The 21,620-nt window shown below is 41.5% G+C and overlaps 1 protein-coding gene across 3 annotated transcripts; it reads left to right on the forward strand.

Moving 5' to 3' along the window:
• Positions 1–258: 258 nt before the first annotated feature.
• On the forward strand, positions 259–17,916 carry LOC143321401 (sodium- and chloride-dependent GABA transporter 1). 3 transcript variants are annotated; one of them, XM_076731712.1, is made up of 13 exons: positions 259–794; positions 2,822–2,956; positions 7,729–7,939; positions 9,586–9,718; positions 10,224–10,358; positions 11,440–11,543; positions 12,854–12,978; positions 14,247–14,359; positions 15,330–15,470; positions 15,625–15,724; positions 15,906–16,006; positions 16,122–16,289; positions 17,593–17,916. In XM_076731712.1, exons 1-13 carry the CDS (start codon positions 575–577, stop codon positions 17,704–17,706), a joined length of 1,800 nt encoding a protein of 599 aa, XP_076587827.1. In that variant the 5' UTR covers positions 259–574; the 3' UTR covers positions 17,707–17,916. The 3 variants fall into 3 exon arrangements, with proteins under 3 accessions (XP_076587827.1, XP_076587828.1, XP_076587829.1); XM_076731713.1 differs by lacking the exon at positions 259–794 and adding an exon at positions 5,600–5,719 and having other exon boundaries at positions 2,863–2,956; XM_076731714.1 differs by lacking the exons at positions 259–794; positions 2,822–2,956 and adding an exon at positions 5,518–5,719.
• Positions 17,917–21,620: the final 3,704 nt, after the last annotated feature.

The following is a 21,620-nucleotide window of genomic DNA, read 5'->3' on the forward strand; positions in this document are numbered from 1 at the left end:
GATGCTAATACTTTTGTACTTTTACTCTAGTAGAATTTTGAATGCAGGACTTTTACTTGTTATAGAGTATTTTCCCACTGTGGTATTGTTACTTTTACTTAGATTTGAGTACTTCTTCCACCAGTGATTTACAATATGAATGATTTCAGATTTTCTTGTGCTTCTATGCTCAGAATCACTCCCATCCTAATGTTAAGAAGTTTAACTCGGCTTTTATTTTGGAAAGACGCCCCCTGCAGTAAAAGTCGCTAGCTTCACAGCAGCCGGTGCGATAAGAAAAGGAAAGGGCATCTATGTAACAAGCGCGAGCTGTTTGGAGGAGGAACAGACGTGGTGGGCTGTGCATGTGGACGGTGCCGGTCTTTGTGTTGTAGGCTGTCCCCACTGTCTGAATGGCGCATATTACAGGCTTTCATCGACCATCATGAATCATTTTTAGGCAGCAGACGTCCAGGGAGTCCACTGTCGGTCTGATCCACAGAATTCATCTCTGGAGTTTATTATACAGAGCAGCGCAGCGCCATCTGACTGTGATAACACACCGTCATTTCACTGTCATCGCTAAAAAGCTACGATGGAGGTCGCAGAAGGGAACCCAAAAATGCCATCTGATGAGAGAGATTACGCTCTGAAACCCCTCGATGTCAAAGTGGTCGCCGAGAAGACCGCGGAGACACAGGCGCAGAGACCCACATGGAGTGGGCAGCTGGAGTTCATCCTCGCGTCGGTGGGCTACGCGGTGGGACTGGGGAACGTGTGGAGGTTTCCCTACCTGTGCTACAGCAGCGGTGGAGGTGAGACTGTCTGAGAGGTCAAACATGTGGCCTGCAGCGGGGCTGAATTAGGCCGGAATGTGTGTCAGTGTTACACATTTTATGCAGCTCTGTGTACAGGAAAAAGCTTTTTATTCCGTGTAACCTTTGCGAGGGTGTTGCCACCAGAGTTGATAGAAAAGTCACTGAGAGCAGCCTGCGTCAGGAGGATGCAGCTGTTTAAACTGTAATAATGGTTAATGTTTCCCCTTTGAGGTGCAGTCCAGTACGACTGTTCGGCCGTTAAGTCGACCTCTCCAGCCTACGATGATCAAGAGTCCATGGAGGTGTTAAATAATTTTACAGTGTCATTAGGGACAGCTCTCAGCATAATGTAAGACAGAACAGCTTTATGATCCTGACGATAAGCCGCACTTGCTGGCTTTAAGAGTTGGATAACACGAACAATGTGTGAAAGTTGTGCAATATTTTGAGGTTTGTTGAAAATCTGATGCTAACCTGCTGGCTTTAATTTGTGTGGAGAAGCAGCTGAAGGAGTATGGAGAGTTGGAAAAGTTGGAAAGGATCCGGTTAGTATTAATGGGATTTCAAACTCATAATATGCGAAAGATGTGGACCGTCGTAAGGTTTGAATGGAGCTTCTGGCTTCAAATATGAGTAGATAAAAGCTGAAAAGAGCATGAATTAGGAATTAAGGATGCAAACATACAGTGTAAGCTGCATTGCCTGACTCATGCTGGAGCGCAACTGCGGTCTAATTAATATGAATGGAATGTAAAAGATGAATAAAACTCATAGAGAGAGTTTGAATGGAGCGTCTAGCTGAAAGTATGAATAAGTAGAAAAAAAAAAAAAACTTTGAAAAGGTGTGAAAGCGTCTCAATTTTGAACATTCCAGGAAAATTTCCAGGGAAAGGATGTAAAATGCGGTCATGCACCAGTAATACGCTACGTGAAAAAATATCACGAAAAAAAAGGAAGTTTGGAGGAAAAATACTATATCAAATCACAAAGTCCTCTGCTTGCCCTGTAGCTCCGTCACATGCATGATGACAAATATGAGCAACACAAATGCCCCCTCACTGAACAATCGTCTCAGTCATAACCAGAGTGAATACGACAGAAACGGCAGAGACCATGCAGAAAAGTTCACCACTGCTTTTATTTTGAAATTAAAAGTGCATCACGTGTCAATTAAGTGGTCATCTTCCACGCCGCTCATGAGCCGTTCATCCGCTCTGTGAAAAACCTACTTTGCTCAGATTATTTTGGTGGTTGGGGGCTTTCATCAGCACATACTGGGCCTGATGAGGCGAGGTGTAAGGCGAGGTGCACCCTGCGCAGGTCGCCAAGTCTGTTCCAGAACAAACACATGTGGAAGGTGACGTCTTTGGGCTGTGGGGAAGAGTTGGAACATGTAAAAGAACCCACTTTATCTGTGCACGTTCTCTTCAGCTTATGGGTAAAAATGCCAAACTCACACTGACAGTTAGACCTCCACGCCTTTTTTTATTTGAAAAGGTCAAAATGTTCTCACCCAAATGCTCCAAACCAGCGGTTGGAATTAGAAAAGAACCATGTTTGTTAATAATCATTACACAGACATGTTATACAAGTAAATCCATGTTTCTTAGTCGTGTTAAAACATCATTTGGTTTGTAACTGAGGATGACTCAGCAGTATTTAGCTGTTAAACTTCAGCACTGGATCGCCTTCACTGATGCGAGCTTTATAGTTTACACTGAGGTGTGGGTGTATGTGAATGTTATAAAGAACAGCGACTCACTGATAAACATCTGAGCCTTCTTTCTGAGAATAAACAGGGTTGAATTGTGTTGATTTATGAGAACAAAGCAAGCTCAGTGTATAGAAGATAATTACCATGTGAGATCAGGACTTACCAACCCCCCCCCCCCCCAAAAAAAAAAAAAAAAAAAAATTCACACATGTTACAGCGAGTTATCCAGGCACTATGTTTCATACTTATATATTTAGGAGATGCCTGCAGTATCAGCCACCCATTGTTCCTCTTTGTTCTTCTGATTCAGGTGCCTTCATGATCCCGTATCTCACCATGCTGATCCTGTGTGGCATTCCTCTGCTCTTCATGGAATTTGCCATTGGGCAGTACACTCGTTTAGGGCCCGTGCATGCTTTCGCCAAAATCTGTCCCTTGCTAAAAGGTGAGTGACTCTCCAGGCCAAAGCGTCCCCTCATGTGACGAGGATGAGCATCTGGGGAATTTTCCTTCATTTTGCTATTAGTATTTACACAAAGTCTAGCAAAGGCACATGAGCGGTCTGCACCAGGCACAAATGATCAGCGCTTTGTTAATCTTCGCCCAGAGTTAGACTTTTAAATATGAAGTGAATGCAAGACTAATAGCTGCAGGAAGCCTCTTGTATACTCTAATGTCATTACCGTCATTACTCATGTAAGCTCATAGTGTGCAAGGGCAAAGACCGAAAAATATGTCAGGGAATGAGAGTGATAACTAGGATTGTTGAGAGTAATTCATGGGTTGTAATTTATTTCAACAGTTACCATAAAAATATTGCTACAATCCATTGTTGAACAAATGATCTCCCCCCAAAAAATTAATTATTAACCGTTTGTCCCAGAAATCCCAGCTGATCAATTCAGTAGACTGTGTAAACAAAGTGCTCCACATTTTGAACTCGACTATTCCTGGAGAAGAATAACGGTATGAACAGCACGGTCCTCTCAGCTCACCCGGATCATTTCACAAGAGGCTGATACATTTTTTATGTATCTCACATTTGTAGACAAAAGTAGGACAGAATAGGTGATTGCAGCAGCTGTCAACAGCAGAACAGTTTGATAGAAGGTGAGTCAGTAGAAATGAAACAATAGACTAGCTGTGTCCCTAAATGTGACTCACAGTCACGATTACCTGATTAAATATAGTAAATTCTCAGCCGTAAGCCCGATGTGAAAGCCAGCACAGGTTGTGGTTACTTGTACAAACAGCCATGTGCATTTGCTCTGCCCGCCAACAAAGAATAGGAACAACCATATATGTGCTGACTCACAGGTGCATAAAGACAGATCACACTGTCAGAGTACAGAGTACAGCTGGCAATTATATCTTGTTCGGTCTTGCTCATAAACACTTGTGGAGACTCTTTTGTCCCCACTGGGTACAGTTTTAAGGCTCTTCCTCATGTGTCTCGCCTAAAAACAAAAGCTTTAGAGAGGGACAAATCATTATTCAGGTTGTAACAAACATGCATGATCACATTACGGCAATGCACTCCTTGCAGAGTTGGATGTTTCAGTAGTTGCATATTGACTAGATAGTGAATCTACTCTTCATAAGTGATAGTACATACACAGTACTGTAGGTAATTGTGTCTGCAAATTAGGTCTTAAAGGTTTAGTTCAGATAATCTGAGGCAGGGTTGTATGAGTTACGTCCTTATCCACAGTTAGTGTTTTACCCACAGTAGCTGGCGGCAGGCCCCCAAGCAGATAAGAGTATTGTCATGGAAGCTAAGCAGCGGATGGAACAGCAGCAACACGTATTTTATCCCCTTTAAAACAGGGCACACCAAAGGATTAAATAAAATAATCCTTTAGTACTCCCACAGATATTAGAAATAAGCAAACAATGTAAGTAAATAAGTGAAACAAGGCAATGGTTAAGTTCACATTATTGCATATAAGGACAACTGATGAGTGAATTTGTCAGTTTCGGTGTGTGAGGTCTACTGGGAGCAGTTTAAGTGCATGTTACTCTAAAATATTTTCCCTTGCCTACAAAACTAACTAACCACAAACGATCGAGGCAGCCGTAGAACTTCAGCTTCTGTGAGGTAAAATCGCTAAGAGGTGAAACTATTGTGGATACAGCATAGACTTGAAGTGAAATCAGTTTTGTCAGGTTGGCCATTTTTTTAGGCGTCTTAAATATGTTTTGCTGCTGCTCCCGCACACAGCAGTGCATCGTTTGGCTTCATGCTCGGCTTCTTCAAACTGGGAGCGTGCCGACCGCCTTCTACTGTAACACACTGACTGTGAACACGTTTCTCACACAAGCCCACTTCAAAAAATCCAAACTAATCCTTTCATATTGTGAGATCAGGACTTTATTTTCACAGTTTTCTTATGAGTCATGTATTCCATGTTTGTTTCAGTATATTTGATGCAAATCTGCATCCAAACCCAGATGAAAAGTTTTTGCATTTTGTGTCATTAAAAGCATCCCTTGGGGGATCGTGGGATGTGCTGCATGCTCAAGTGCTTTCTGTTTTCTTTTTTAACTGAAATCTGCCCTTTTCTGTCTGACAAATGGATTGTTTTCGCTTGTTGATGGATGAGAACTTGTTTCGCAAACATTTCAATCACTCTCTTTTTTTTTACTCCTTTAACTTGAAATCTGAATCCTCTGGATTAGAATAAGAATAACATGTTTATCATTCAGAAAGAAATCATGAAATCAACTGAAACATGAACTGAAAATCCCCAAATTTGATTTATTTGGATGACTGTGGATGTCCTCCCGCAGTTTAAATCAGTCATCATAACAAACTGTTAACAGGCAAATCATGCGGATCAGTTTTTCTGTATTTTGGAAGTGGCTGTAAAAAAATAAAATAAAATAAATAATGCACACACGAGAAGGTGTTTGTGAAACTGAAAATCAAACTTACGAATAAACGGAAACGTGTGGGCTGAAGAGCACCGCCAGCTCATCATAGAGATTGCTCTCCGAATCAAACAAGAGCCCAGCCATCAACAATCATTATGGGTGTGAATTTGAAAATGCTGCCTGTCTTGTTCTAACTAAAGATTTTTCTCCGTAGTTTTCTTATCTCCTTAAAAACAGAGATTATCTACCCGGTCAAAACGTATGGGTCCCTCACTTGATTTATCGCTCATTTCTTCCTGGTTAATGCTCTGTGCTAAACAAGGTCCGAAAGCAGGTAGTTTTTTTCTGTATGTTCTTTTGAATGATTTCCCTGTGCAACTCACTGCAGTGATATACCCTGTAATTGAATGCCCACAAATATCAATCACAAATCTCATGTTTGATTTAATGCTTAATCACAGCATAGAAATGTCTCAGATTAATTGGTTAAATTCAGGACTTTGCCGATTGTCTCATTTGTCTCAGTGAGGGCATCTAGTGGATAGGTGATAGAGATAGAGAGACAGCGGAGGTACTAACGGGTTCCCTCCATCTTTGTCTGCTCTGACTTGTTTTTGAGTCCAGCAGACTATAATGTTTTGCCAGTTTGAAATGACACATCACTTCCCCTCTTGGAGTGTGTCTGGTGTACCAGTGGAGCGGTCAACCATGTGAGCTAGATGTGTAGAGTCAAAGAGGCCAACATGCAGTCACAATGGAAGGAGCGCTTAGCGTGGATCATCACGGCGGTTCTGGCTGATCCTGGAGCTCAGAGAGGGTTTCCTTTGGGTCTGTCACTGTGATGACACAGAGCTGTTTTTCACCCGCCCGTCCTTCCATTTTGTCAGTTATTGACACTGGATCTGGCGAAGCATGGCATTCCAGTCAAGTACAGAAAATGTTTTCAGCCTGGTTTTTATAGAACCCTGATAAACAGAGAGCCATTTCCTTCGTAGACAGTGTTCTTGTTGTAGTCAGTGGCAAAACAATTTTTCTATTGTCCTCAAGTGGCAAAGACGGCAAAGATGGTGATGATAACACGATACAAAAGATTTACAGGAACGGTCACAGAAAAAGGAAGTTTGACATGTTTGGAAATGGGCTTCCTCGCTGTTAGACTAGAAGATTGATGTCTCTGCCAAACCAGTATAGCAAATGTGTTGCTGTAGCTAGCAGCCAGTCATCTGATCTTAGCATAAATACTGGAAACAGGAGAAACAGGGAGCTCGGCTACGTAGAAGCATGAGGAACAAAAACAACCTGTCACTGTTACGGTCGGTTATGTACCAGATTTCTTGGGCAGGAACTAATCTAACAGAATAGTCTGGTATGTATCCCTCGTAAAAGGCCAAGTGTCTCTTTGCCCACAGATTACACAAACAACATGTAATATGTTGATTAGTGAGCTTTTAAGATGTTGGTATGTGGATTCTGTTACCTTTGGACGGAGCCAGGCTAGCTGTGTCCAGCTGTTTCCAGTCTTCGTACTCAGCTAAGCTAACTAACTCCTAACTCCAGCCACACATTTAACATGCAGGAAAGTCCCTCAGCGGGTCAGTGAGTGAGCATATTTCCCAAAATGTCAAACTATTGAAGTTTTGATATCAGAATGTAACATGGTTTGCAGTTCTTCTCCTTATTCGGTAGAAACAAACAGTGAAAAATGTCTCATTGAGTACAGCCTGGCTCAAGTTTTAATCCTCCCTGTCCACTCCACTGAAGTGTCCTTGAGCAAAATAATGATGCTCTATCTGCCAAAGAGGCCAAGCTTTTTTGCTGAGTCATTGCTCAGGAGGAGACAGGTGAAAAACACCAGAAACACACATGCGATATACGCAGGCATACCGCCTCAACCTGAAATATGATAACACGGCTAAGAGCCACAGGTGTTAAAAGTCTGAATAATTTAGACCTGTTGGAGGACTTTGATCTCACCTTTGTTCAGCTGGTCAAGAGTCTCTAATACTCACAGGCCAAATGACACAGTGGAATTTCTAATCCATTGCTCCAGGAATGCCTTTTATCTGTGGCCGAGTTTTGTTTGACTTCATCTTGGCCTTCACTGACCAGAAATTTGATGATACCGGCTTCTCTCTGTTGTCCACCTGTGTGTGAGATGTAGGCTAGACCCATTCTTATAATTGTGGGCCCAAGTAATTGACCATTCCCTGCGAAATGTGGAGTATGACACTGGTTTAATAACAGTTTTGAAGTACAGCTTCTTCCCCACAGATGCCATACTGTCTAATGTCTGCAGAGTCATCTCTCACTTTGTGTCTTCTTCCCCCACGTGTCACTCTGCAGGTGTTGGTCTAGCCACAGTCGTTATCTCCTTTGTGTTCTCCACATATTACAATGTGCTCATGAGCTGGGCACTTTACTATTTGTTCAACTCGTTCGGAGCGACCCTCCCTTGGACGTCCTGCAACAACACCTGGAACGCCGGCAGAAACTGTTCCAGCGGTTTTGCCGGCAACAACACCCACATGCAGTCTGCCAGCCAACAGTTCTTTGAGTGAGAAAAGTTCACTTCACTTTCAACTGCGGAAATGTACCGTTTCTATGTGTTCACACTGCTGATGGCACTACGAGCTATTTTTTCTCTGTGTTTGTTACATTTACTGGAGGAAGCAGTCTTCACTTAACAGCTGTGATGACTGGGTCTTACATGAACGCAGTTTTCTGCAAACGTTTTGGTTATTCCATGTAACAGATTTCTTTATGCACACTGTGCTTGGGCTTTCGCCAAGAGTGCTCATGCTTGCAAGTTAATGCCGTATGCCCTTATCTCAAGATTATGAGTTCATTCTTTCATTGTCTCACTATAACAGAGTTTGTTTTCTTGTGATAACTTGTCAATTTATCTTGTTATCACGAGAAACAAAAGGTCAAGTTCTCCAGATTGATTCCAGTCACAGTCATACTATGTCGTGCATTGTTAAAGAATGAAAAATACGAATTGTCACCATGACAGTCAGCATTTTTTTAACGTGTCCCTATTATAAAACTGAATGGAAACATGTAAACATTGTGAGATGCAAAATTTGATCAAGACAGAGCACCTGATGTGTACACCATATGTTAGCATATAGGGAGACATGTGATGGCTACATGTGCATCTGTTTGTTAGATCTGTCTCACATGGCCAGTTGTTAAGTGTGTTCGACTTTGACTGAAGGACAGTCTGATCCATTGATCTACTCCTTGAGCTGACATTTTCATCTCAACTAATTGAGATAAATGCTTGCAAGCACGGCCATTCTCGGCTTCCGTAGTGAGCTCTACTACCACCTGGTACCTGACAGGTCTGGCATATCAGGATGCAGATTAAACAGGGAGCATGCAGTTGTCATGCTGACTGCAGCAGTGTTCACCAAAACTGTTGCCCGTAAGTGAATGTTCATTTCACAACCATAAGCTGTTTCCCATGTCATTTGAAGCAATTTGGCAGGACATCCAACTGGCCTCACAACCCGCCAGGCTAGGACCTCCCCATCTGCCTTCATCATGTACAAGATGGTCTTAGACTGACCACCCAGACTCCTGATGCAACAGGTTGTTGGCACAGCCAAAGAATTTCTGCACAAACCAACAGAAACCGGGATGCTCATCATCATCACCTTGTACTATAGCGTTTTGTGTGGTTATGGCGATATCTTAACGAGATCATGTGGCACACTGTCATGCAATTCATTCACTGCCATCTCCTCATGTTGCAACGTGATAGTACTCGGCCCTACATTACAAGGATCTATACACAATTCCCAGAAGTTGAAAACATGCTAGTTCTTGCATGACCTTCTTGCATGCTCACAAGACATGTTTCAGCAGCATGTTTGGCATGCTCTGGATCGACCGGTGTTCTAAGCTCATTTAGAGTGGGCTTTTATTGTTACCTGCACAGGCACACTGCGTAATCAGCATCTTGAAATGCTATACCTAAAAGGTAATTATCTTGGTAAAGGAAAAACCTGTAAACACAATTTCAAAGAAATAAGCCTCTTGTGTGAATAGACAAAGTCTTGGATCTTTCCTTTCAACACATGGAAAATGGGAGAATAACTGTTTACATTTTTTATTTTTTTTTAATTTCTTTAATTGTATTTTCACTTGAAATTACATTTTGTATTTGTACTATTTGTATTTTTCCTCTTTTTCCAGTCACAGGCTTCTGGAGAAAACCAGTGGCATTGAAAAAGCTGGTGGCCTTCGCTGGGAACTCTTTGGTTATCTCCTCGCTGCCTGGGTCGTCGTGTATTTGTGCATATTTAAAGGAGTCAAATCTACTGGCAAGGTCAGAATGATGGCTGCTTTTCTGCAAGATGCACGTATGCATAGTGTGATAAGCGTTAATGTCGTGTTGATCTCATTCTTGACTTTCCTTGTTCATTGATTGAAAGCATTCTGTCCTGGGTCATTTTATTATGTGTTAGTTCATGTTTGTAATTCAGCAGGTGAGGAGGTTTATAGACAAGTTAGTGTCAAAATGACATCTAAAATAATAAGTTTGGGATCTAAAGTGCGCCACACACTCTTTATGCATCTTATTTTACATTATGTGTCATTTCTTTTGCACACTCAAAAATTTTTGCTCAGCCAACTCAGAACATGATGAAATGAGACAGAGAAGAGCTTTGAAGCTGGAGAAATAACAACACGCATGTTTCTTTGTAGTTTCTGCTGATTCATGTATCCTGTGCAGAACATTTTGACAAAATTTCAGCGTGAGATGTTTCTTTGAAAGCAAAACACCAATCGCACACTGAAAATTTTGTGTTTTTCCACTCTGCGTCACACAGGTTGTGTATTTCACCGCTGTGTTTCCATACTTCATCCTGTTTGCCCTGCTCATTAATAATGTGCAGCTTCCTGGAGCCAAGAATGGTATCCTGTACTTTGTGACACCTGTCTGGAGCAAGCTGTTTGAAGTGAAGGTGAGACGCTGTTAATGAATGAGTAACATCAAAACGCAAGCTACTCCTTAAGACTTTGGTTACATGTTGGTAATTATTATCTCATACAGGAGAGACTGATAAACATTATTAGTTTTAGATTGAATTTGTCTTTTTATGTTAGCAAGGAATTGAATGCAAAAATCATTTCTCAGATTGAAGCCTCTCTTTTCCGAGAATTGACTTTTATCTTGTGTTTGCTCGAGCACCAAACTCAATAAAAACAACTGCAAGAGGAAAGAAGGGAGAAGGTCATCGCAGCAGTGAACTCAATTAACCGCTTAGCTTGTGCTCCGGTCACCTTAGAAAGTGAGAAATTTGGCTTTGAAGACAACAATTTCGATGTTCAATGAAATCCAGAGCAGAAGCTTCAGATCTCCCAGAATAGTCTGATACGACTACGGATGGGTCTTTCTTGACCTCTTAGTAGCAGAACAGCAAGCTGGATACTCACTGTGGTTAGAATAGCACAACAAACGTCAGTCATCCTTTGCATTGAAAAACATTAAGTAATTAATACTTAATGTGCAGTCAGACATTTAAAGTTCAATAAAAACATTCAGCTGTTTGGGTGTAGTTTTGTCAGATTTGACTGTGCGACAACTTCAACAAACAACCACTGCCAGCACATTTTGCTTCAAATGTTGCTGAATCCTGATTGGTGCACAGAGATCTGCAACATCACCTTTTTTCCAAGTCTTGCCCACTTGAGACGAGCAGTGCTGCCTTCAAATGGAACTTGTGAGTAGTTTTGAGATGGAAGTCATGTATGCGATATGCTTGATGTTCAGTGAAGTCGTGAGGACAGGACTGTAGGACATGCAAGGCCTAATGAACCACAAGAGGAGGGTTTTCATGTGGACTCCTGTTGTGAACTGGAAAAACACGACCCCATCTGAAGGCAGCATGAGAAGAGCTCAGATAGAAAACACAAAAGCGAAATCTCTTCTTCTCTGCTTTGGTTCTTGGAGGACCTCGTTTAGTGAAAAGCAGATTGAGAAAAAAGGCTTTTAAAGCTAAATGCTGAAGTTCGCCTTCATTCCCTCCTTCATGTCCATCACAGGTGTGGGTTAATGCCGCCGCCCAGGTGTTTAACTCCATCGGAATAGCGTTCGGCTCTATGGTCTCGATGTCTAGTTACAACAAGTTCAACAACAACATTCTCAGGTACAGATTTAACATTCTGCATTTGGAATTGCTGTACTGTGTCTTCAAAATGTGCTCTCCTAAAATCATATTGATGTTGTTGTTTTATGAGTTTTTGCTGTCGATGTGCATGTATGGGACATGTGGATGTCACAGTCGTCTAGTAACAAGATGAACAAAAATCGGGAAATGATACCACTTTTCACCCCAAAATATAACTGATTCACGTGACTAAAAATACAATAAATGAAAAAATATTGAATTACCCGAAGACTGTCCACTGTAAACAGTGTGTGTCAGTGTGCTGTGAGTTGAACAGCAGTGCTCTTACTTCTCTGTGGTGGAAGAGCAGCCTCCATATAGATGTTTTGCTCACAGCAGCAGAGGAACAAAGTGGACAAACTGTTTATGGAAGAAGCCCCAGTTTTGTCTTCTCTCTATATTTGCTCTATCTACTGTGCAGCCGCACGCCACAGCTGCTCGCTAGAAAGGTCACTCTCAACGTACAGTGAACTGAAATGAACCCCCACTCACTATCATCCGCATGGCCGTCCAGGGGCAAAAGGAGAACGTTTGATCGGAAATTGAGAATTACTAGTTTCATTTTCAGCTGGAGGAGCACTCAGAGAGCTCAACCCTCTGCCAAGGCCAATCATCCATACTTCTATGATATTCAAATGTGCAAGTGCAACCACTGTGTACGTCTGGATGTACCTCCAAAACTATGAGGATGATGAGAGAGTGTGGTTGTGCCTGGAGCCTCAACACCTCAGCCGTGCATGTATCACACAATGGAAATATTTCACATACTTCATACACATATGCAAAACACACACATCTCCATAGCCTCACCCAATAAGTGTTGTTACAATTCTGATGGTTATGCAATTGTACTTGTTCTCCCATGAAACCCGAGTGCTCCATAACGACTGCTTTATGAAGTCTGAGCAGCAACATGTATCGGCTCCACCGGAGGATTACAGGTATCTGTGAAGGTGGATTGTGATATGGAGTCCTCGTATTACTACAGTTGGCTATGTTTTGTCACTATTGAACTTTACTACCATCCACTAAATTTTAAGACGTATCACATTTATTCCACCGTGGCCAAATAACCCTCTCTGCAGAGGGAACAAGAGGAGATGAGGTGTTTAATACAGTATATGCACCAATGAAGCCTCAAAAACCCTTATTATTATTTACCTGCCAGGGACACTTTTTACTGTTATTTCCAATTTGTGTAATCATCAGCTTCATAATCTACAACCTTTGTTCTCCTGACTGTCTTGAACTGTTCTGAAATGTTTTATTTCGCCCTCCTTCTATCCCAGGGATGCTTTGATTGTATCATTTACCAACTCATTCACGAGTATCCTGGCCGGCTTTGTGATCTTCTCAGCTATTGGCTACATGGCGCATATACACAACCTCCCAGTGGACAACATAGCTACAGATGGTAAGCATCAAGCCCGGAGAGTCCATCGCACGAGACCCTCATGGCTTTGTTGATTTCAAGGATCTAAATAACAAGACAGAATAGTACTACGGTTACAGTGACGGACATACAAATACGGTAGATCCCAAACTCTGCCGTCAGCTCTAAGAATTTGTTTTTGTTTTCATCCTCCTGGGAGCATTTTTTTCTTCTTTCCATGGAAAAACATGACGCAGATTTCGAGATGTGCACGTCCGCATTGAATATTTGACATCTGCGGGTCACTCAAGGACAAGTAGTGAAAATGTACAGTTTCCTAAACTGGTTTTGTTGTGAATCTAATCTTTATGTGTCCACTTCTTTGGTGACATGTGGTGAAATCATGTAACCAAAGATATCAGATGTCTGGGTCAGCAGATGGTTGCAGATTATCTGAATGACACAAGTTTCTTTAATCTTTTTAGTGCTCAAATAACACCTGAACAGCAGCTTTGTCATTCAGCAGTATTCTGTAATGAATGGCTTGAAGATTTTATGTACTCTAGCTTTAATTGGTCTTAACGTAATGGCAGGAGCTTATTAAGCCAGTAGAACCAGAAAAACCAGTGGGTATGAAAGCAAGTGTAATGGGTCTGTTCTTGTGAGTCACTTAACATTATGCAGCCTGCTTAGTCAACGTGTCAGATTTTTGGCTTTGGTAAGTAGCTGTTGAAAGCATAAGATCAGCCAATAGGTCATTCAAAGGTGTGTCATAAAGTGATGGTGTGTTTGATGTTGTAGGGTTTTTTTTTTTTCTTTTCTTCCCATTTCCCTCAGCAAATATTCATGGTCATCACTCCACAACATCCATTGTTGTAGAGTTAAACCCCACAATTTTTAGTTTTACATCTTTAAAAAAATCACTTCTCAGAACTTGTCTTTTGAAATTTAGCTCAGTTTATTTCCACACTACAATACCAGGCTTTGTACCAAACCACAGTTGAAATAAAGGAAAATAAAGACTGAATTCATTCCCAGACTAAGCTAAACTATTTAAACTACAGCTTCTTTGGATGTACCAGTTAAGTTTAAAGGAACAGTTTTAAGCTTAGGGATAAATTACGGGCAATAGAGCCAGCAGCCGGTTAGCTTAGCTTAGCATGCCAGCTGAGAGAAACAGCCGTCCTGCTTCTGTCCACATACCAGCACCTCTAAAGCTCACTAATGAACATGTAATATTTAATTTGTTTAAGTGCAATGCTTGGCAGCTGCTACAAACGCTCCTAACAACACACGCTGTCACGCTTCAGGTCCTGGTTTGGTGTTTGTCGTGTACCCTGAAGTCCTCTCCACCATGCCCCTGTTTCAGCTGTGGGCCCCTCTGTTCTTCTTCATGCTGCTGTGTCTGGGCCTGGACAGCCAGGTAAACATTTCTAATAGGCCTATAAACACAGTGTGTGACAGAGGAGGATAATGCTGTGACGATGAAGCACTGCACTGAAAACTGAAGTCAGATGCATTTTATTCCCTCAGACTTTAGTTTGTCAGGAGGAAGGCAGACTCGTGGAGAAATAGGGCAAAGCGGATGTTTCATTACTCAACTTATGTGGGCAAAAATATTACAGAAGATTTCCTCCGTGCACATTCCTGCTGACTGTTTCTCTGTAACTGTTTACCTAACTGTCCAGTCTTTTGGCCATGAACATGGAAATGATTACACATACAATTTAGGAGGTTTGTGTGGTCAAAAAAATAAAGTGCTGCTAACCCAAACTGACTGGCACACTAACTATATACAGGTACTGTGATTATGACCTCCGTATTTTTACTGCTACATTAAAATACTTTAAATCCCATTCCTTTCATTGGTCTGCAGAGCTAACTACTCAAACAGCTTATAAGTTTATTTTCTCATCTCTTACTGCCTCTCTAATGAACAGCTCAAGGCACAAGTAAGTTATCATCTAGGTGAGTTTAGGTGACTGATAGCTCATTCATTCTGCCCTTTGCTAACAGACCACCATGCTAACGCCTCTGTTAGCAGTGCTTCGAGTAAATGCTAACATAGCATGCTCAGAAAGATAATGCTAATGGCTTAAGTTAAGCAGGTATAATGTCTACCATATTCACCGTCTTAGTTTAGCATGTTAGCATGCTAACATAATAAGTCATAACTCGACATAAATGTCATTAGTTCTGTGGGTATTTGGCCACAAACCAAAATATAGCATGTCGTGGTTACCCTGCTCTTTGCACAGCCTGATTATTGCCCTCCAAACAAAGATACAAAAATGTCTCAGAGTCATAAGAAATCAAGAGGGAACCGCTTTTTTTCTCTTTTAGCAAATGGGATTGCTATGATAAACACAGTAAATGTTTTGTGTGTGCCACAGTTCGCCACAGTTGAGGTCGCCATAACATTCATAAAAGATGAGTTTGGCCCCCAAGTTCTGCGCTTCCTAAAGAGAGAGGAGCTGCTGACCCTGCTTGTGTGCATGGTTTGCTTTGTCCTGGGCATTCCTCATGTTACTAAGGTACAGTATGTAACAACACTCTTTCGCTACTCAGAGAAACTTACTTGAGGACATTTGGCAGCCTACATTCTAACAGGCATATCACTACTGAGAGCTATTTTGTGACCTCGGTCTTTGTCTTCCTTGCTCTCTCCCTCGTCTTCTTCCTGCACAGGGGGGTATCTATGTGTTTCAGCTGATGGACCACTACACTGCTGTGGTTTCCCTCGTGTTCCTAGCTTTCTTTGAAGTTGTAGCTGTCTGCTGGATCTTTGGTAAGATCCTCATAAAGTTCATAAGATGTCATAGTTTATGGTAAAGGCTTTAGAGTCTGAGTTGCCAGGATTTGCTGTGGCTGGTTTATTATTAAACTGAATTCTAAAAATCTTGCATATCCACACCATAAGGAATAAGGATATTCCAAATGTTAAATTAGCACTTGTCTTTTTCTGTCAGGTGTCCCAAGAATTGCCTTAATGATCAAGAGGATGCAAGGACAAACTCCAAACATCTACTTTCGTCTCTGCTGGCTGGTGCTCTGTCCTATGTTGGTCCTGGTGAGGTTTAAACTAGCTCAATAAAATCACCACAATCGCCTGCAATTATCAGTACAATAATACTAATTATGATGGTTATTGATATAGGTTTAAGACTATCCTTTTCCCTGCCTAGTGTATCCTAACCTCCAGCATTGCCCAGTACTCTCCTGCTCGCTATGGGACGTACACATACCCATTGTGGGCTGAATGGGTGGGCTGGGGTGTCTCACTGGTCTCCATAGTGTGGATCCCACTTGGAGCCATTCAAGAGATGTATAACAACAAAGGTTCTTTTCTTCAGGTGAGCACAAGAACCATTAGTCGAACAAATGACTGTGGAAATTGCGCAAAAGGTAATAGTTTTTGGATCAGGTAGAGGGGGTTTTATACGCTTTTTATCTGAGTGCACACTGCTTCTTTATGCCCTCCCTCCACAGATTTGATTATGCCTAACTGTGTCCTGCTTCCCTGTGTTCAGAAATGTGCTTACATGTTTTCTTCCTGAATGTTTCCATTCTGTCAAGCACGCATATACTTTTACAGATGCTCCTCTACCATCTTACATTAAACAAGGCTAAAGCCTAAAATTGTTATGTTTCAGCAGGATTTGGACCCAAAGCAGATACGCAGACAGGGAGCAAGGGTAAAATAGGAGTTTATTGAAAGGATAATGAAAGGAGACTCCACGTATGCAGCAAACTAGTGGCTGGGGAATGAGATGGGAGAGCAGTTCAGGATACGCTGTAGTGCACAGAGCTCAGGTGGTGCGAGTATGTGCGTTGAGGGCATGTGGTGGTGGCAGAGACACTGGAGCTGGAGATCAGTGCAGGAGAACTCAGACAAAGCAGCAGAAACAATCTGGCAACGAGTCCTCTGCAGTCCACAGTCTTTATGCCGTGCTTGATTGTGATGAGTCCCAGCTGTGGAGGAGCCGGCTCCCAGCCACCCGGAGAACCACGCCCAGCCTCTGCCAAGAAAAGAAACACAGGAAGCAAAGCCCACACCTCTCCACAGTACACCAGAAAATAACTGAATGTCCCAGCTGACGTAACCGCGTGTATAAGAGTCTGTCTGTTTTCAGCCACATGTATAGAGGCTGCGACAGAGTCAGTGAATTGCTCATTCTTATGTATTTGATGCAGCATTTCAGTCTTGTTTTCAAGCTGTGCAATTCTCACAGTCAGTCGCTCGCTGTCTGGGCAGCTCACAGATTTTGCCATATTCTCTCCGTCCTGATCCAAAAACATTTCACTAAGAGCAGAAATATGAACCTCATGGTGGCACGAGAAGAAAAGTGAGGGCATCATCAAAGTCATTAGCTGAAAACTTTGAGCTGCTGGTGACACTACGATTCATCATCTGGACATTATGGGTATCTGTGCCGAATTTAATGGCAATCCAACCCAAGTGTTGACCTGATGGTGGCAGGAGGTGAAAAGTCAGGAGTTATCACAGTCATTAAGATTCATCCTCTGAGGATAACATTAACATCCATACAGAATTTAACGGTAGTCTGTGTTGTCCATTGCTCCATTTTTGTTCCATTTTTCTCTTCGTAAAAGTGGCTGAGCTGTTTCTAAAATGTTGCCTTTTCCGACCCCCAGAGACTTAAAACAGCCATGACCTCCACAGTAGACCTGGATGCTGAGGATTTCCTGCCAGAAAAACAAAACCTTGACAACCCAGCGTCTGAAACCTTGTTTACTTCAGTGGCATGACCAAGAACACAGCCGAAGCCATGTCTGCACATACCAAACCACATAATAGGGTGTTTCATGAAAGATGCTCTGGTGTGATGTAAAGAACTGTATTCACAGTCTTTAATATAGAATATATGAATCTTATATTTCTGACCTATTTGTCTTACCAAACGATGGACTCTTTACTGTATCTTATCAAGCCCATGGTACATTTATGGTACTTTGAGGAAAAAAAAACAAAAAAAAAAAAACTCATCCACTTCTTCTTTGCTGTTGACTTTAACAGCATGAAAACACCCCTTCACCTTGTACAAAGTGTAAAATGAAAAAATGTTTGTCCACAAACTCAAAGTTAAGTTAATGCAGTTTAGTTTAGGTATGAGTGATCTTGTCCAGAGGATGCAGGTGCTCATTCCAACCAAAGATAGAAATGTAAAGATTATTCCCTCCCCTTTGGTCCATCACTCAGTAAAGATATGCAGTATGATATGCAGTGACGTTTCCTCTTGCCTTGTGTGATAAATGTCAGTGAGCTTGTGAGTGTTACTCATCTGTGGCAGAGGCTATCAGCTTTTTATCTTGCCACATCTGTAGACTGATTCCTTTAAAGGCCTCATGTCTCAGCCAAATACGTCACAAAGGGGCTCATGAGGCCGGTCCCATTTGAAAGTCTCCTCCAAATGCAGCCGTCTTTGTCACTGTGTTATCTTTGCACTCAGACTCGTACACTGTGCTGTTCTGTTGCTTAATGTGGCATTCAGGCACTCTACATGTGAAGCAGAGAAACATCCGATGGCCTTATCATAGTTTCTGGGTGTGTTGGCCATCACCATAACTAGATGGATAATTAACACTGCCATGTGTAAATAATCTGAGTTTGATACAACCTCTGCACTGTTTGGTCTTGATAGCAGCCTGGGTGTGTTCCTGAGGCATTTTTTCCTCACCTCTGACAGGCTAGACAGTCTCATTTTGGTTGGAGGATCCAGCTTCTGAACTGGGACACATGAGCCTGAATAGGAGGGAGGAGGGAGTTATACCCATGTGTACCGACTTCAGATGAGGCAGAATCAGTGCTTGGATCTTGGACATGATTTTTGCAGGTTCAGGAATGAGTTAAATATATTAAAGCAGGCAACTCTTGAAGTTTTTTAGAGATTATAAGAGGTGCCTTTGATCCCTGTCCATAAATCTGAATTGGGCTAATGAGGGCAGATAATCTTCAGGAAGGCAACACATATCTGGTAATCTGGTAGCTCTCCATTCAGAGTTTCATATTCTGCTGACCCAAAACCTGCAGTTAATCACTGACTGTTTTATCTCACACTTCTGAACAGACAAGAGGTCACTTTGGTGGAAACATCATTTATTTTAACTCAAGCTTTAACTTTGCAATTGTACAGTAGTGTTGAGTCATGTTTTTTTTTTTTTTTTTTTTTTTTAATGATTGACCTCCTGTCTGTGAGAGCAGGTTAAGTTTCTACTTAGATTATACAAGATCTTTGAAAGACAGATTCTATCCATCACATGGAGAAACGGGTTCAGTCAGTGTTGGAGCTGTGAGGTTTGGGTTCACGTATTATGTAGATGTTCTACCTCAGCTGGAAACGACCAGAGGAGTTTTTGTAAATGGGAAAGTCACATTTTCATACACTCAGAATGTCTAAAATGTTGAGTCCTACAGTGCATTATTGGCCTTCTCTGTCCCTCATTTAGGAGTGCCTTTTATCCAAAGTACTGAACGCATGCTCTGATAATAAAAACATGTGAGTAAGAATTGATTAAAATGATGCAAGGGACAATTTGAGATATTTCTCATCAATGATACGTGCATTTTACACCTTTCCACTGTTTAAAGGTGGATCTTCTGTCACTCCAGTTTTGTATTTGTTCTCATGTCTGTGCAAGAAATGAATCTGTAGAAAATAATTAATCTGGGGTTTAAAGAAATCATGTTTCACAAGAGAAACCTCTTGTTTCATGGAGCTTAATGTTACCCGCCTGAAGTGCCTTTCATGTTTGTTTTTTTCCATCTTTAGATAATCTATATTTGATTAGTAATCAAAACTTTTAAGATGTTGCATATTGAATATGTTGTTGTGAGATGCATTATTTTACTTTGTCATGAATCGTATCAGCCGTTTAAATCATAATAGGTCCCTGTTTACAGTTTTTAATATTTGGACTAATATGAGCTAATATACAAATTTTAATGGGCTGTTAACATAATTATGCGTTTAAAAAAACCTGATGATATGTCTGCATTCTTTGAAAACGTGCACCATCATGTTGGTTTTCATGTGTAGATTTCACTGATTAGTTCCAGCTGATCTTCTCTGCTTTAAGCCTGATTGATCAGTGACGTCAGCTGCAGTAGTTTGTGACCTGCAGACTCTCTTTGCTCCATGAAATAAGACTAACTCGCAGATATCCTCCCTTACTCTCACAAAACACGTCAACTGTCATTGCTGCCGTGTATTTTGTTACAACTGCATGCTATTCCACTGTAGCTTAGTGAGCACAGTGAGACCTGCAGAGGCCTCACATTCACACACTATAACATACTAATCAGACTTTATACAAAACAGCTATATATATTTGTAATAAAAGACCTTTTTTAATTTCAAAATTAAAATGTGTTTCATGTTTTACAAAATCCTTCAAATACACTATCATCTCATTTCAAAAGTTGATTTTTCATATCAATAACTATTTGTTTCTTCCTCTTTTTTTATCATATTTCTACTGTGTTGTGATTTCAGGTGTCTAACAAATAAAAAGCATTCATTTTTGATCTGGTGTCAGTGAGTTATCTTTTTAATAAATGTTTGTGTCATCTGGATTACTACCTCAGAGGGCCACTGGGTGGCAGCATAGCAGCAAAAAATGCAACGGAGGAGACGTGTGGAATCTTTACATCACTGACCAGCTTCAGTATTTCCATTCAACAACCGCAAAATTGCTTCATCTGCTGTCCTCTGGTGGCACAATAAATGTGAACTCCTTGTGCATTGTTTATTTTGCAGAGTGTCTGAAACATAAGACTATGACAGTATGAAAATACAGAGCCTTGGATGCCCCTGTGGTACATCAAATCAAATCAAATCAAACTTTATTTATATAGCACTTTTCATGCACAATAAAATGCAACACAGTGCTGTACAACAGTTAAAAACATTATAAAGGAAAACATAAAAACGGAGAAAACCCATCCCTCCCACCCTCCATATGTACATATGTACACCCACGACCACACACACACACACACACACACACACACACACACACACACACACACACACACACACACACACAGTAGTGAGAAATAAAAGATGATGCCCTACATGGCAGAACTTTAGTTGCCTCTACAAGTTTAAATAGCTCCCTGTGTGTTCTTATTACACAGGTAGTCATCATTGGAGCTGTTTCACCATAAATGTATCACTTCACATTGCTGGTGCCCTTTTTATCTTCTTGCCCCCACCCCTCAGACTGCCTGAGCCCGGCACTGCTCTTAGAAATATGCACACGTCAGTGTGAAATTGGTTTGATGCTTTCATCTAAAGTCTGTGCCAGCACTGTCAGTACATTTATTTTCAGAGTGGATGACTGCACTGGGAAGTGAACCACATCTACCAGTAACACCAGCTTAAATAGCGAGCCGAGCCAAGACAAATCTGAATGCAGTCCTCTAAGAAGTTCTGAAGTTAATTAGAGCTTTGTCATAGAGTGGCACCCTTTGCAGAACTGCACGTTAATCAATACTCCCTTCCTGCTTCCCTCATGACAGAATGTATCATGGGCACTAAATTAGCGCTGGGAGCTCTGTTTGATCAATAGCCATAGACAGTGCAGCCCAAGGGGCAGTAAATTAATGGTTATACGTAGAGGAGGAAAGTGTTGGAGGGCCTGTGTGGCCAGTGAAGGGGGAG

This window comes from Chaetodon auriga, chromosome 5 (assembly GCF_051107435.1).
Source record: "Chaetodon auriga isolate fChaAug3 chromosome 5, fChaAug3.hap1, whole genome shotgun sequence".
NCBI lineage: Eukaryota > Metazoa > Chordata > Actinopteri > Chaetodontiformes > Chaetodontidae > Chaetodon > Chaetodon auriga.

Coding starts and splice junctions, on each gene's coding strand:
- LOC143321401 (XM_076731712.1), top strand. CDS start 575: ATGGAGGTCGCAGAAGGGAACCCAAAAATGCCATCTGATGAGAGAGAT. Junction 7,940..9,585: donor GCCAGCCAACAGTTCTTTGA/GTGAGAAAAGTT, acceptor CTCTTTTTCCAG/TCACAGGCTTCTGGAGAAAA. Junction 15,725..15,905: donor AGCTGTCTGCTGGATCTTTG/GTAAGATCCTCA, acceptor TTTTTCTGTCAG/GTGTCCCAAGAATTGCCTTA.